General features: G+C 38.6%; 1 protein-coding gene across 1 annotated transcript; it reads right to left on the reverse strand.

Annotated features, from left to right (window-relative positions):
- Positions 1–1160: 1160 nt before the first annotated feature.
- On the reverse strand, positions 1161–3435 carry LOC103335907 (2-oxoglutarate-dependent dioxygenase 19-like). The gene is made up of 4 exons (XM_089055528.1): positions 3067–3435; positions 2347–2910; positions 1912–2211; positions 1161–1348 (listed from the first exon to the last, which is right to left on the reverse strand). The coding sequence occupies exons 1-3, from the start codon at positions 3337–3339 to the stop codon at positions 1957–1959; spliced, it is 1092 nt and encodes a 363-aa protein (XP_088911654.1). The 5' UTR covers positions 3340–3435; the 3' UTR covers positions 1161–1348; positions 1912–1956.
- Positions 3436–17974: the final 14539 nt, after the last annotated feature.

Genomic DNA, 17974 nt, shown 5'->3' on the forward strand with positions numbered 1-17974 from the left:
TTTGAGAGGTATGTGTATAAGATTTGAGGGTATGTATTTAGGATTTTGATAAGAGGATTTGAGGGATTTGGATTTGAGGAATTTAAATATGAGGAATTTGACTTAAGGTTTAAAGACAACCTAGGATCGATTGCTCTGATACCATGCTAAAATATGAATATGGTTTGAATTCTTTAGGTTAAGTTTTATTCTTCTCCATAAGGAGGTATATATAAGAGTTTACATGAGAGCTTTACAAAGAAATAGATACCATAACCAATTGAGATAGTATCTCCAAATTATACAATGATTTGTCAATTATATAAAATAAGAAAGTAAATCCCTTAATTACTCAAGGAAATAAATCTCCTTAATTAATTAGGAAGACTCACGTCAACAAAAATTGCCCCTGCAAGCTTCAAGCATTATTTGCATATAATTTTCAACTTTTTAAACCAAATGGCCCACAAAGCATTACTTTGGGTTTTGTACCGTCATGACTTTTATTTGAAATTATTATATGTGTCAAAGGAGCACAAATGAGAGTCACCGCTTCTACAATTTATCATTATTTTATTTATGCCTTTCTCTTTCTTCATTTATCATTACTTTATTGATTGCTTATTTTACTAAAGACAAAAGACATATCAGGCGGAACGAAATCGTGCAATATATGTCAAATTGCCACGTAAGCCATCAAATTTCAATTTAATGTTTTATATTTGACATTTCCCTTGGACATACTCTAAGATTACAACTCAAGCAAGAAGCCATTTTCACAAGGGCGGAGCCACATAATTCAAGAAAAACTTAGTTACAACGTGGATAACATTGTTTTGCTATCCCCGACCTGTAATGCTATGTCACGTGGAAGTGTTATCACATGTATCACTGTGTCAAAGCGTTATTGAGGGGATAGCAAAACAGTGTTTTTCCCATTTCAAGGCTAGAAGTGGTTGTGACCTCCAATTTTCAAAAACTCCTTTACGTTTTATATAAAACTTGACAATTTGTGTGCAATTTTTATTTATTTTTTTAAAATGTCAATTTGTGTCCTTCACCCTAAACCCATTGCTTCTTCAGTACTCACGTTCTCAAGTAATCCTTTTGCAATCTCGTCAATTTTCTTATACCAAAGATTGTAGTTTATAATTGAAAATAAATTAAATCGGGACACTAAATGGCATAGGGTCTTCGAATCGCATATAAAATATTATGAAAGTACAGAAGATACAAGTAAAAATTTGAATCTCGAGTAACATGTGCTAGGGTTATCCAATACTTGACAAGAATGTCTCACTGCGAAATATCATGAATTCAGAATCGAACAAGACAATGTATAGGAGCAACAAAGCTCTTATTCACGGCACTAAGGCCTAGTTTGGGATTGACTTTTAAAAAGTTGCTTCTACTGTGCTTTAAAAATAATTAGAATAAAGCAGCTCCATGTTTGGTAAACACTATTTTTAAAGTGTGTTAGTACAAAAAGCTGTTAAAATCGTTTGGTAAATTTTAATATAAAATTGTTGTAACTGTGAATAATGACTAAAATAGACATGATGGTAAAAGTGTTATGCACTAATCATGTGGTGGTAGTGGTAGTGATAATGATGGAGTGGAGTTGGTGGTGGAGATGAAGGCGAAGTTGATGGTTGTGGTGGTGGGGATGGCAGTTGTGGAGGTGGTGGTGGTGGAGGTGGTGGTGGCGGAGGATGAGGAAGAGGAGGATGTGGTGGTTGTGGTGGTGGTGGTGGCGGTGGTTGTGGAGGTAGTAAATGTGGTGGTGCAAGTGATGAAGTTGAATGTAAAAGTGGAGGTGGTGTCATTTGTTTAAAATGAATGATGATATTTTGAGAATTAAAAAAATTCATTAAATGTTCATCTCTGCTTCTTTTGAAAGGGCTTTTTAAAAAAAGCAATCCCAAACGGGGCCTAAGAGGACTCTAATGAATATGCATATATGTGTAGGCTGTAGCTTCAGTTATGTTTGACCCGCAGGTGATCTAAGCAAGGTTTCTTGACGCCAGCAGGGCTTGCTTGAAGCTCCATGAATTTCTCATATGTCATTCCAATGTATTTTGGGGCTTGGCCTTCTCTCTCTAACAACTCTGGGATTGGTAAAGCTGGTGTGTCCAGTGAGGGTCCATGGGGAACAGCTATTGATATCCTTGTAGCTTTGTTGTTCACAACAGCCCTATGCCATATACTCTTGTACTTGTCGTTTGTCAAAATCTGCAACGAAAAATTAACCATACACATAAATAATCGGTACCATTAATTTATTAAAATAAGTAGAGAATTATTAGATTGTAATTCTTAGATAAGATGGGTTTTGGATTAAAAAAAAGTTGGGTGTTATTTTGGTACCTGCATTTGGTCACCAATGTTAACAACAAAAGCTCCGGGAGCAGCATTCACCAACACCCATTGGTCTTTGTGCTTGACTTCAAGGCCACCCATCTCATTCTGGATGAGGAGGGTCACCAGTCCGTGATCGGTATGAGGAGGAATGCCGATGGCTTTATCAGGCTGTGGGCACGCCGGGTAGTAATTCGCTGCCAGAATTTGTAAGCCACGGTCCCAGTTCATGGCCTTTGCTATGTAGTCAGCCTCCAACCCTAAGCTCTCTGATATTCCCTTCAATATTTCTGTGGCTACTTCTCGGGTTCGTTTGCTGAACTCCAGTGAAACCTCGCTGTATCCAGCAGGTTTGTAGAGTGAGTTGAACTCAGGGTGGGCTATGACCTTGAGGAAATCCCTCCAGAGATGAACTTTTTCAATGTCGACGTTGAAGCTGGTGCCGCACTTGATTGGATCCAACAGGTTCCTTGTTTGGAACTCCTTCTTCTCCTCCTCCGGCAGATCAAAGAATCTATGACACGCGTCGATCATTGATTGCATCAGATTCTCTGGTACACCGTGGTTGGTCACCTAATAATTCCCATATATATAATTTATGCTTACTTAGCTTTCATCATGAGAGTTGTGGATACAGTTTGACAAATACTTTGTTGATATTATAAGGTAAACATAAGTATCTGTCTAACAACATAAGTCCTGTTACTATAAACAAATTAAGGTACATACCTGGAAGAAGCCCCATTCCTCGCAAGCTCTGCGCAGCTCCTGGATCACTTTTGCTCGTTGATCAGGAGATCCCGACGTGAGAAGGGCAAAATCAATGATGGGGATTGAATGCTCTGGGTCGTTTGCATCGCCTTGTTCATTAGGATTTTTGGTATAGGTGTACTCAGAAGGTACAAAAGTGAAGGAAGCTGAGTCAGCTAGTGTTTTGATGCTTGCTCCTTTGGGTACTTCATGGCCATTAGATGCCTCCATTGAAGTAACCGTTGGTGCCATTGAGAGAGAGAGAGAGAGAGAGAGAGAGTACTGAGCCTTTGAGAGTGATATTTCTGTATTTCTTTGAGTGAGAGAGAGAGAGAAGCTGTTGGGCAGTTGTGGAGGTATTGAGAGAAAAGGAATGGGTATTTATAGCACAGGATGTACTGATTTTACACGTGGAGGATTTCTACTTGGGGCCTGTTATTTTAATGTTGCCCTACACCACAAGGTCTAGAAATTTTACAGAAATAAGTTGGCCAACGCTGACCAAGTTCCAAAATCTTGTCAATGCAGAATAAATAAATATATATTTTGTAGTTAAACCTGTATGTTCAGATGAATTAATAAATCTACTGTTGAGTGCTTTTACCGGCAGCAGATGCTTCTGCAACGCGTTTTTCTGCCTTTTTTTTTTTTTTTGGGTTTTTTGTAATGAGAAAGTATCGGTATTTTTAGGTAGAATGGTCAAAGTAAATTTTAACATAGGATAATAACGCGTATATCAAGGGAAACGTTTTTGTGTATATTTCAAATTGGACATTTTTGTCGTACGATTGTTGACTACTTGGGTGTTGGATTTAATCGGATACCTACCTTTAAGTGTGGAAAAGATTTTTTGGTTTCAACACTGGTTGCTAATGCATTTTGGTTGGTAGGTTCACATTCTTCATGTAACAGTTCATGTGGCACATTCAACTGTCACACATACTCTCACGTCATTTAATAATAATTGTCAATATATTAGGGGCAAAAGACAACGCACTTGAGGAGCGTGTGTTGAAAGAATCACTTCAAGTTATGTAAGTTTAAGCGCAAGAGCTTAAAATATTTGCCTTTTCACGTTTCTAATTAATTTGATATTAAATGCTCACATTCTAATATATTAAAAATTGAATCTAGAATTTATATAATTGAACCAAGAAAAGGAGAGTGACGAGATTGATGTTGGAGAGATGAGAGAAAATTTGAGGGAACATGTATAAAATAAATAATTTAGACTATGATCCTTTTTTTGAGAAGAAGATCAATTCCATTAATATCTGAATAACATCACAGAAGAACCTGCATGACAACAATAGCCTCATTAAAACCTTATTAGGAAATTCAAAGCAAGGAAAGAGTACCACACATACAACAGACTAACAAAAGAGTCCAGACAAAACCAGAATCACATAACAGACCCCTCTAAAATAAATCTACCTATGTAAACATAATCCTTTGTACAACGCAAGACTTCTTCAACATGCAATGGGAAAAACCAAAAGAACACTGAGATGAACAAGCACGGGAACAAAACACAAAGAAACAAACTGAAGGAAAACAAAACCCAACAAAGAAGCACGGCAACGCCTCTTAGGTTTTGTCAAAGAAGACCTTCTATGTAAACATAGTCCTTTGTACAATACGAGATTTGTTCAGCATGCAGTGGGTAGAAACAAAGGAACACCAATACAAACAAACCACATAAACAAAACACAAAGAAACACACAAAAGTACAATGAATTAGATTGTGATTCTTAGTCTTAGCTTTACCTTTTTATTTATTTTTTATTTATAGAAGTTAAAACATCGAATACATAAATAAATGCTCTTAACTACTTAAGTTACAAACCCCTTACACATTACAGTAAAAAAAATAAAAAAATTTAGAAAGTGAAAGCACCTCAAGTTTTACAGAAGTTAAACTTTAAAAAGCTATTAAATAAAATGCATCGAATAGATAAAATATTTTTATTTACGAAAGGCATGCTTGTACTTGATCAGAAAATTACAAAATGTTCATAATGGCTTTCACTTTAGATTTTGACTATTGCACCGCCCAGTACAAGTGCCCAATGACTACTCACCTACAAAGGCCCTATTTTCCTCGAGGTTGTCCTGATGATATTTTCAAACACCCAATTAATCAAAACAAACCAGCCAAGAAAAAAATATAATTAAGGATCAGAAACGCCAAAAAAAGCTATTAAAAAAAACACACACACACAATGGAATATATGATCTGTGCGTATTAACTTTTTTAGGAATTTGTGTGATTGGGTCCCCACGGGTAGGTAACAGATGCTTTAGGAATCGGTTTTGTGAAAACGTTAATCCTCATAATCCCTCTATCTGTTTTTTTCCTTGAACTTTTTTTAAAAAATTAATAAGTAAAAATTGAACTTTTGTTGTACGTGTGGGAAAGAATGTTCGGTCCTTGAAATTTAGATGCCCTAACGTTTTTTATACACTAAATTGTCTTGAGGGAGCAAAATTTTAGAAAGTGCCTTTTTATTAAAAAAATATATTACATGATATAAGTTTCAAAACAATAAATTATTACATTGTTATATATCTGATGACCATTTTCAAACATGAACAATCCTATATGTGTCTAGAAACTTTTGAATGGGAACGCGTGTTTCATTTCGCAAAGTAAACAACATTTAGGAATTTCTTATGAAAGAAAAGAGTACATGAAAGTTCCTCCACAGATTAGTGCACAATTAATGCACGTGTACACTCGCGTGTAACTTCTAGAACGTTATCCGAAACCATGACATAATGTCAAACCAATTCTAACCACAAAATGGTGATCCTTCTTTTGAACTTCTAATTTTCAAGCGATTTCTGCTGTCCTCTTGCGTTTGTGGGTTGACAGGAACATGAATTTATCAATCAAACAGCCCCATTTATTGGACTATAAGACGAGAAAACCAACCTACAATTATCATTAACCCAAAAAAATATATATATATATTAACGGCTAAAAAGAACCTTTTCCAAATGCTAATAACAAAAAAAAAAAGACACAATTATCATTGAAAAAAAATTAGTTTTGATGCGTTAAAAACAATTATTAGCACTCTAAAAGGTATTTTGCACTCATCTCTTATATAAACAAAAGGGGGAATTTGTGTTTGGAATTATAAAATCGCCTGAAAAAAATATATTAAAAAAAACCCGACAGTACCGAAGAGAAGCACCACTAAAAGATATTTACTACAAAATGACACTGAATATATACATGGGAACCAAATAAATAATAAATAAAACCCTTCCATGGAAAGAAAAACTGTTAAACTGTGTTTTGAGTTTAGTTTTTTTTTCAGAAGGGAGGGTTCAATTTTCTTATTACCATTTTCTCTGTGCCCTCATGTTTCCCTCTTATTCTAGCCAATTTAGTCAGGCAAAGTTTTCATATTTTCAGTCACTTAGCAAGAAAAAAAAAATTTAAAACATGTGTGTTCAGTTAAAATTAATAAAATATATATATTATTTAAAAACTTGAGAACTTGAATTAATAACAAAAACTAAACCATTAAAAGATACAATCTACTATTTTGTCCTTTGGATGTGGGGGTGCCCTTTTCTTAAAAGCAGTCACCTCGAGTTGTCCTACGGTGTCCTTTTTGCGTAGAAAAGAGGTTGGTAAGTGGATTCAAAGAGGTTGGAGATATTCGACAAAAAAAAAAGAGGTTGGAGATAAGGAACAGAGAAGAAAATGGCAATTCACATGTTTTGAATAATATTATTAGAGTGCTGTTATTTTGACTTATGCCCTAATTTTCCGTCTCACCTACTATATAAATTTGAAAAAATACACTTTTATCTTTCCACCGATTATTATTCCTAAAATACCAATTATCTTTTCATTCATCAAGTAAATCATTGACAGGACCCGACCTAAATTCCACTTTAGAATTTGCGTCAAATCCTATACGTATCCAACACCTGTTAGGTGCCAAACACACTTGACCAAATTTCCTTTAAACTAAAACTCAAAAATTCTTTTAAGGTTGACTTTTGCCCAAAAATCGGCTGAGTCTCCCCTGTAAATTGCTCGTTTCCCAAAATTTACACATGTACAAAATGCAATTCATATATCTGCAAGCATTCAGCATGAACAATATTAGAACACACACAATTCAACATCAAATATGTATGGCCTCAGGCCTTACAGAGATCCTAGGGCAATATCATAGCCTACAAAAATAGTACGAGTACAGTAGAATATCCTAGATAATATAAGTGGATGAGTGGTGGGTGGTGGGTGATGAATGCCTAGTAGTGGTGCTCCAGTACTCGATTATTGCCTGGGAGCCCGAAACATTAAAGCGTTTGTGGACAAAAGAAAGTTTTGAAAAATATAATATCAACATACTGTTAAAAACCATTTGAAAACTCATTTAATCCATGTTCTATATTCGTACAAAAATCAAACATGCATACTTATATTCATATAACCATTCATGCATTCAATCAATTCATCAAAACCATTTGCAAGTATTCAAAAATAATAATTTCTTTCCACCTAGGTGTACCCTTCATAAATTCGTTAATTCCATGATTTTTCTATTTATTTCCCACAATATACTGTCAATTCCAAGTGTCACATAGGCGACACCTCCTCGCAGAACTCCGAACACAAAGTTAACCTGAGCCGCATTCCTAGCAGAACTCAGGAGACAATTGATCCACCTGAGCCGCATTTCTCGCTCCTCATGGTCTGGGTATCCCTAGGATGCTCGTGGACATCATTATATCTGAAGGCAATAGTTTATTCAAAGGCAAAATTTTGGGTACCTATGGTGGTTTAAAAATCTTTCCTGTAAAATTATAATACTGTTTCTCACTCAATTCGTAAATCCCATTATCATTTCTTTTTCCACTTTCTAAGCCATTCACATTTAATCAAAACAAAATTTGTTAAAAGCATTTGTTTGGGCCTAATTTGGCACACTCAGCCCAAGAACAAAAGCCCATGACAATTTTTGATAGCCACCAGTGTTATCTTATAAATTGGGCCAAAGATTATGCACTTAGCCCACTTTGGAATCTGCGTCAAACCCTATACGTATCCAACACCTGTTAGGTGCCAAACACACTTGACCAAATTTCCTTTAAACTAAAACCCAAAAATTCTTTTAAGGTTTGACTTTTGCCCAAAAATCGGCTGAGTCTCCTGTAAATTGCTCGTTTTCCAAAATTTACACCTGTACAAAATGCAATTCATATATCTACAAGCATTCAGCATGAACAATATTAGAACACACACAATTCAACATCAAATATGTATGGCCTCAGGCCTTACAGAGATCCTAGGGCAATATCAGAGCCTACAAAAATAGTACGAGTACAATAGAATATCCTAGATAATATAAGTGGATGAGTGGTGGGTGGTGGGTGATGAATGCCTAGTAGTGGTGCTCCAGTACTCGATTATTGCCTGGGGGCGCGAAACATTAAAGCGTTTGTGGACAAAAGAAAGTTTTGAAAAATATAATATCAACATACTGTTAAAAACCATTTGAAAACTCATTTAATCCATGTTCTATATTCGTACGAAAATCAAACATGCATACTTATATTCATATAACCATTCATGCATTCAATCAATTCATCAAAACCATTTGCAAGTATTCAAAAATAATAATTTCTTTCCACCTAGGTGTACCCTTCATAAATTCGTTAATTCCATGATTTTTCTATTTATTTCCCACAATATACTGTCAATTCCAAGTGTCACATAGGCGACACCTCCTCGCAAAACTCCGAACACAAAGTTAACCTGAGCCGCATTCCTAGCAAAACTCAGGAGACAATTGATCAACCTGAGCAACATTCCTCGCTCCTCATGGTCCGGGTATCCCTAGGATGCTCATGGACATCATTATATATGAAGGCAATAGTTTATTCAAAGGCAAAATTTTGGGTACCTATGGTGGTTTAAAAATCTTTCCTGTAAAATTATAATACTGTTTCTCACTCAGTTCGTAAATCCCGTTGTCATTTCTTTTTCCACTTTCTAAGCCATTCACATTTAATCATAACAAAATTTGTTAAAAGCATTTGTTTGGGCCTAATTTGGCACACTCAGCCCAAGAGAACAAAAGCCCATGACAATTTTTGACAGCCACCAGCGTTATCTTATAAATTGGGCCAAAGATTACGCACTTAGCCCAACATTGGAGGCCCAGATGGACGAGGCAAAATCATACCCAGGCAGTATGGACTAAAATCGGAATCAAGAGGCCAAATCAAAGATAGCCCAGCCTAGAACCTATCGAAACACAAGAATGACTTGGGCTTCAAAGAAACCCAAAACTGGATTTGGCATGATTAAAGAAAAAGCCCAAAAAATCAGAGGCACCCATGTGACTGTCTGAAAGAATTTTGAAAAGTCAATATTTTTAACTGGGATGATAAAGAGTTGACAAGGGCAGGCAAAAAGAAGGGACATCTCAGAAATCTCTGCCACCAGAAAATCAAAATCCCTTCTATATATTCGGAGATATTGTTTCTACTCCAAAGAAGGCACCATCTTTCAAGGGATACGCAGGCTATGTTTTTTAAAAAAGATAAGTAGGAAACAGGGAGTTGCTCAAACTGGAAAATCAAACTAACCATCACAGATTGAACTCTTATAGGGGCAGTTGGAATTAAAGATGGGTTAGGTTCTTTTCCAAAAAAGCACAAGGAAGTGATTGCCATAGGAACTGACTATTGAGAGCTTATCTGCCAGAAGTGATAAAACCCCTTTTTTTCTTTACATTTAAAAATGAAAGATCTTTGAGGATTTTTGCTGCCCATTATTAAAAGATTAGAAATCTTATTCTAGCATTTCCTATAAATATAAGAGAGGGTGAACAGAGCAAAAGAACAATCAATCAAAAAACAACTAAAAATCAACCCAAGACAAAAGCTTAAAATGATCACTTGATCTTTGAGAACCTTCAAACAAACTGAAGCAACCAAAATCTCATTTGAGCCCCAGAATAAGCCAACTATAAATCAGAACTTCCAATTTAGACTTAAGAAAATAAATCATTCAAAACAAGATTTCTCTCGTTATAAATTTGGTTCAGCAAAAGTCAAAACAAGCAGAGTTTGAGTTTTTACAAATATGAAAACCTCAACAAATTTATGGAGAGCCCTGACGAAGCAGAACATGTACCATAGTACAATTCCACTCAGTAATCCACAAGTCCAAACCACTTCTTTCCCTTTCGATCGAAGGAGTCGCACTGCCCATTCAAAAAGCCTCTCGGGCTCGAAATAGATTAAAGCTCGCCAAACTCGAACTTTGGTATCGATTCATTGAAGCTTAGCAATTGAAGTTATTAATAGCTCATCCAAAGACATGCTTACCTAGTCCAGCCTAGATCAGAGTTTTCTATCCAGGCAGAAATGGAAGTCCAACCTTCTTTTTGTCTTTCTAAAGTTGATTTTTCCGTTCTCAATTTTGTAAAAGGCACTTCTGCCTAAAAATAATTTACTATCTTATCATTCATGCTGGCTAGAACTACTAGTGTTGTACTGTGAAAAATTGTGAAGTCCTCACCAGTCTGAGGCATGAAAAGAACTTACTTGGGAGATATTCCTCACCCAAATTCACAATTATTTGTTTAGAAATCAGTAACTTGGGGCACAAGTTATCTATTTTTAAGAAGTCTACTAGGATTTTTATTGCTAGCAGTGGCACGCTCGCACACTAAAGAAAGTTGACTTGTTGATCAGTCAATGGTTTTCAAGGCAATGGGGAAATTTACCCTTCCGTCACAGAGCAAACACAAAACGGGCGAACAATTTGGCACACCCAGCAGGACTTCTCAGTATACATACTCCTAGAGAAATCTTCTAAAGTATATGAATATTGGAAGTTCTAGCGAACCCACGCTACGCCATGGAGAGAGACCAAGCAGCTTCTCCTGGAAGGACTGAGTCGAAGAAAGTGACGCCAGCACTCACCGTAGTACCGGGAGCAGACATTCGAGACTAGCTCCGGAGGTTGAATCGATACTGAGAAGCTATGTTCGACAGGAGGCCACAACATAGAGAAGCCAGGATACTCTGAATAACATTACAACCATGATGCAATGGCAAGTCAACAGGCATTTCAAGAAGGATCGAGAGGCTGCTATGGCCAGGATTCCAAACCCATATGTTGTAGTCCAACAACTAGACCTCCCTTATGGTCCTCCACTATGATTGGCATGGCCATATCAGGAAAACCCTCTCATCGCACAGATAGCTGGAATACCAAAGCATGGAGAGATCCAAGCTAGACAGAGGGGAGGAGCCCTTGCCATCCAAGAGCATGAGGCTCGGTCGGCCAAAAGGCCTGCACTTCAGTCCCCATAATTAGCCGTAACCTCCACTTATTCCACAACCCGTGGCCCCGCGTGATCAATCCTTGGCATTTCGCCTGAGGTACCAGCTGTGTTGCCTTATAGACCCAGAAGGATGGATCCCAATCCATTCCCTCCACTAGTAAGAGGCGATGGGGAATCAACCCTTTGCGAACAATGACAGAATGGCAGGGGCAAACGGAGGAATCATCCAGATTTTGAAGAAGAGGAAGAACACAGGAGGAAGGTCTGCCTGGCCATACAGAATGGAGCACAGGATTGACCACGCTCACCAGAACAAGGGTGAAATCCGCACCTATCAATGCTTTAAATGACATGGGGGCATTACAAAGAATGATCAGGGAGATGATGGAACCTGAAGCTAAAAGAAGAGAAAGGCCTACTTACAAAATGCCATATCCGGCTTACATTGATAAGATACCTCTATCCCCGGATTTCAAGGTGCCTAACTTCACCTTGTTCAACGGAGAAGATCCCCATGCTTCATCAATTAAGCACATAGGCAGGTTCTCTGTCCAGTGCATAGCCATAGAAAATAACCCTCTGTTAAAGGTAAGGCTTTTCGAAAATTCTCTATCTGGGCAAGCCTTCACTTGATACATCTGTTTACCACTAATTTTGTTCAAACCTGGGAGCAAATGAAAAATATTTTCCATGACTACTATTTCGGATCTAGCCAAAAGTTACCATCGTGATCTTGCTCGCCTCAAATGAATGAAGATGAGGCTCATGACTTCATAACAGTTGAAAGCTCAAGATGAAATACCGGATCCCTATGGAAGAAAGGCACTTCATCCAGATGGCTCAAACCGCCCTTAAAATCTCGCTGAGAAAAAGATTTGACGGGATGTTGTTTGGAGATCTAGCAGAATTGGCAGATAAAACATCCAAATACGAGGACTGCGTAGGGAAGAACAACAAAAGAGGAACTCTTCTAAAGGCACATACTACAAGTCCACTTCTTTTTTCAATACATCTGGTTGAGGTAGAATCTGAAGAAGATACAAGTTTCGGAGGAAAGAGAAATTGCAGTGGCAGAAATGGCAAAGTTGAAACATCCCATAAGCTGCAAGGTCCTTACAAAGCCACTAAAAGACCAGAAGCCGCCACCATTCACAGGAGGGTTTGTTTTAAACAAACCAACCCATAACAAGGTCTATTCGTTCGATCTAACCAAGGTTGATGCTTTGTTTGATGAGATGCTGCTACAAAAAGCAATAGAAACACCCCACAAGTTGCCCAAGCCGGAGGAGCTCAAGGGCGACAGATTGCAAGTGGCATAACTCTTGGAACCATTCCACCAACAGCTGTGTTGTTTCAGGGATGTCATACAGGAAGGAATAACAACAGGAATGCTAAAACTAGGGGAGAAACCTCCATCAATTACAACAGATCCCTTTCCTCAGCCTTAAGTCAACATGGTCAACCTAAATTGGCCAGTAATAGAAAAGAGGCAAACTAACAAATGTAAGCTAGCTCAAGTAGAGGCGTAAGGGTCACAAGGGAAACTAATCAAAGGCCAAAGGCAACCATTTCGGCTGGGGTAGTGTTGTGCAGCAAGTGCAAGTGTGAGAGTGAGTGGAAGTAACTCGAACATGCAGAATCAGCCACGCCTAAGCGTTTTTGACAGGCGGAACCTCATACCATGAGCCCGGGCCACATCTAAGGATAGAGCCGCATGTAGGACTATCTAAGGCCTACCGGTCAGCAGAAGGATGACACAACAGCCAAAGAAAGAAATACCAATTAAGATGCCAGAAATGACAAGCCTTTGGCAACTATCATAGAAGGCGATGGTATTACGTCGAAAAAGCGGCACCAACTCGAATTGACCGAACTTCGGAAGAAGAGGATTCAAAGGCACATCGCACCTTCCTCAAGAACACGGATGACACATAGGTACTTCCAGAGACCAGTTCGCAAAAGAGAGAAAAGTCCAAAAATAGCTCCTCGAGACAGAACAAACAACTCACCACAAAAGCCGATAAAAGTAGAATCTCCTGGCAGACTTTCTATCCATCCTGCCTCATCCTCAGCCAATCAGCTCAAACCTTCACAAATGCAAGTTGAATCCGAACCTATCCTAGTACAAGGACAAGAAGACTGGACCGAAGAGTGTGAAGAGGAGCAGTTAGACTATGAACCATCTGCAGATGACTGATTGGACTCCTCGAAACTGGAGAATAAGAGAAGTAGACAGAGGAGTATGGGGAAGGATAGATGGAATATGATGGAGAACTAGATGAGGAAACTGAGGCTTTTGATGCAGAATTACAAAGTTTATTGTAGGATGATCTGGGCATTAACATGGTATTCATCTTGCCAGAAAAATTCAGGGCAGTAGAAGGACAAGAAAACACTGAAGGAGACGTGTTCTCCCAGGAAAGCTTTGAGTGCGGGTTGGCGAGCGGAGGAAGCACCGAACAGCAAACACCTATTGCCCAGACAGGCGGAACTGCCATGAAACTAGCTGCAAAACAGCTCTGTTTCTCCAAACCAACCAAGGAGATGACCAATCACCTCAGGCCCCTGTTCATAACAGCAAACTTTGGGGGTATTCCTATTCCCAAGGTGATGGTAGATGGAGGTGCAGCCATTAATCTTCTACCTCACAGATTGCTGAGCAAGATTGTAACATCCCACATTGACCAACATAGAGGGGGTAATGTGCCTTATATGTACATGCCCGCCTCCATCTAGTACGAGGCCTTTTGGGAGCTCACTAGCTTCGGAGTCATGGGAACTCCAAAGTTAAGCGAGTTTGGGCTAGACCAATCCTAGGATGGGTGACCCACTAGGAAGTTGCTCGTGAGCTCCCAAAAACAAAACCGTGAGGGCAGAGAGGGGCCCGAAGCGGACAATATCGTGCTACGGTGGAGTCGATCCCGGGATATGACAATTTGGTATCAGAGCCACTCTACCGTGTGGTGCGAGTGTGCTGACGAGGACGTCGAGCCCCTAAGAGGGGTGGATTGTAACATCCCACATCGACCAACAGAGAGGGGGTTATGTGCCTTATATGTATATGCCCACCTCCATCTAGCACGAGGCCTTTTGGGAGCTCACTGGCTTCGGAGTCATGGGAACTCCAAAGTTAAGTGAGTTTGGGCTAGAGCAATCCCAGGATGGGTGACCCATTGGGAAGTTGCTCGTGAGCTCCCAGAAACAAAATCGTGATGGCAGAGAGGGGGGCTCGAAGATGACAATATTGTGCTACTACGGAGCCGATCCCGGGATGTGACAAATCATGTATCAAACCTGATAAAGGCATTCCTAAGAATGAGACAACATAAGTTGAAAATGAATCCCAAGAAATGTGTTTTCGGAGTTCGAGCAAGAAATTTCTTAGGTTTCTTGGACCACCAAAGGGGCATAGAGATTGACAAAAATAAAGCAAAATCCATCATAGAAGCTCTGCCACCTTAGAACAAGAAAGAACTGTAGAGTCTCCAAGGAAAAATTAATTTTCGAAGGAGATTCATATCCAATTTTGCAGGAAAAATCCAGCCATTCTCCTCCTTGCTAAGGTTAAAAACAGACGTTTAAGTGGGAGGAACAGCATTAATAGGCTTTTGAGGAAATCAAACATTAACTTTCAAATCCGCCAGTTTTGTCCCCACCAAAGAGGGGCAGACCACTCAAACTCTTTGTTTCTGCATCAGAAGTGTCCATTGGAAGTTTGTTAGTTCAAGATAACAATGAGGGGAAGGAACAAGCAGTCTACTATCTGAGCAGAACTCGTGACAGAAGTAGAAATGAAATATTCTGCAATTGAAAGGCTTTGTCTAGCCTTGTACTTCACTGCTGTAAAACTTAGACACTGCATGCTGCCTTTCACTATCTACATCATTGCCAAGATAGACCTAATCAAGTACATGCTAACAAGGCCAATGTTGAGAGGCATAATTGGAAAATGGACTTTGGCTTTGACAGAATTTGCTTTCATATATGTTCCTCAAAAAGCTGTCAAAGGACAAGCTATGACAGATTTCCTAGCAGATCATCCAGGGGAAGAGATTGAAAACATGGATTCTTTGGATATAGCAAATACAGATCTATTGACAAGAGCTCATACTTGTCTTAACAATCCCATCTACTCAGTTTACCTCACACCTTGGAAGCTGTACTTTGATGGATCAAAAACGGATGTAGCTTCTAAGGCAGGGATTGCTTTAGAGGAGCCACTAGGGATCAGACTCTGTTATTCTTTCCAGTTAGATTTCCAATACACCAACAACAGGGCTGAATATGAAGCTTTAATCATTGGCCTTGAAATATTGGTGGAATTAGGAATCTAATCTGTAGAAGTCTTGGGAGATTCTATGCTTGTGTTAAAACAGATTGTTGGAGAATACAAGTGTCTAAGTCCTTCTTTAGCTGTCTATTTAGTGGCAGCCAGAAACCTTCTAACAAAATTCAGAGAAGCTACTTGGGAACATATCTCAAGAGAAGAAAACTTTGCAGCCAATGAATTGGCTTAGGTAGCAACATGAATACAAATGTCTGAGGACTGTGTACAAAGAATCATCAAGGTAGGAAAGAAAAGTCTACCATCTGTTCTAACTAGAGGGATGGAGATAGATGTCAATTTTGTCATAATCACTAAAGATGATTGGAGAAATCTCATCATAAATTACTTGCAGTATCCAACCCTGCCTTCTGAGAAAAGAGTCAAAATCATGGATTTAAATTACCTTATATGGAATGGAGATTTGGTCCGAAAAAGCAAAGACGAGGTACTTCTAAGGTGCCTTGGAAAGAAAGAATACATGAAGGTCATGGGAGAAACTCATGAAGGAATCTGTGGAGCTCATCAAGGAGGAAGAAAAATGTGTTGGCTAATTAGGAGGTAGGAAAGAAAAGTCTACCATCTATTCTAACCAGAGGGATGGAGATAGATGTCAATTCTGCCATAATCACTAAAGATGATTGGAGAAATCTCATCATAAATTACTTATAGTATCCAACCATGCCTTTTGAGAAAAGAGTCAGAATCATGGCTTTGAACTACCTTATGTGGAATGGAGATTTGGTCCAAAAAAGTAAAGACAAGGTACTTCTAAGGTGCCTTAGAAAGAAACAATACATGAAGGTCATGGTAGAAACTCATGAAGGAATCTGTGGAGCTCATCAAGAAGGAAGAAAAATGTGCTAGCTAATTAGGAGGTATGGCTACATCTGGCCAACTATGATGAAGGATTGCATCAACTATTCCAAAGGATGTGAGGCTTGTCAAAAGCATACCCCAATCCAGTAAGCTCCTTCAGTTCCCATGAATCTAGTAGTCAAGCCATGGACATTCAGAGGATGGACAATGGATCTTATTGGCAAGATCTATCCAGCCAGTAGCAAACAACACTGTTTTATCATTGTAGCTATAGACTATTTCACCAAATGGGTGAAAGCCAAGCCTGTCAAATTCACTACATCTCAAGAGATCATCACTTTCATGGAAGAGCAGATTATACAAAGGTTTGGCATTCCAGAATCAATCACAACAGACAGGGGATCTTCTTTCATATCGGGAGAAATGCTAGATATGGCGGAGGCATTCAAGTTTAAGCTACTTCAATCCACTCCTTACTATGCTCAAGCTAATGGGCATGCAGAATCGAGTAACAAAGTGATCATCAACATTATCAGGAAAATACTTGAGAAAAATCCAAAACAGTGGCATGAGAAATTATCAGAAACCCTATGGGCATATAGGACTTCAAAGAGAGAAGCAATTGGCATGACCCCATATGCTCTAACATATGGCCATAATGTAATTCTGCCTATCGAGATAGCAGTCCAGTCTCTCATAATTGCTCATCAACATATTTTGATTGGAGAAGACTACTCTCAAGCCATGCTGCTAGAACTGGAAGGATTGGATGCAAGTAGGATTGATACCCTCAACAAACTCTTAGCAAGGAAACAGGCTGTGTCAAGGGCCTACAATAAAAGAGTTAAAAACAAGAGTTTTGAAGAAGGAGAAATATTTTGGAAAGCAGTTCTGCCCCTTGGAACACATATAGCTGGCTATGGAAAATGGTCACCTACATGGGAAGGTCCTTTCATAATTAAGCAAATCCTTGGATTGGAGCCATTCAGATTACAGGATCGAGATGGGGATGTTCATGCTGCACCAATCAATGACAAGTGGTTGAAGAAATTTTATCCAACTATGTGGGATTCACAGGCTGTGCAAACAGATCCTGGAATAGACAGGCAGCAAAATGAAACTATTGTTTAGAGTTCTATTCAAAATTTACTTTTGTTGTAATTTGTTAAGTACGTTTTTAAATTATTTCTGTTTTCTTTTTGTCAAGAGAAATAAAAAATTCCACAAAAATAAATAACTTTTATTAGAAATAGTCATTCTATGACTAAGTTTATTACAATTTCATAAATCAAATTTAAAACCCTAATTTCCTAAGGGTTTCTTGCAAACTGGTCTTCTTGATCAAAAGCTCTTTTTGGAGGAGCACCCCCTGGTGGATTGAGGCTTCGCAATCTCCAATGCTGGCACAGAAGTT

This window comes from Prunus mume, linkage group LG6 (assembly GCF_029339155.1).
Source record: "Prunus mume cultivar Tortuosa linkage group LG6, ASM2933915v1, whole genome shotgun sequence".
NCBI lineage: Eukaryota > Viridiplantae > Streptophyta > Magnoliopsida > Rosales > Rosaceae > Prunus > Prunus mume.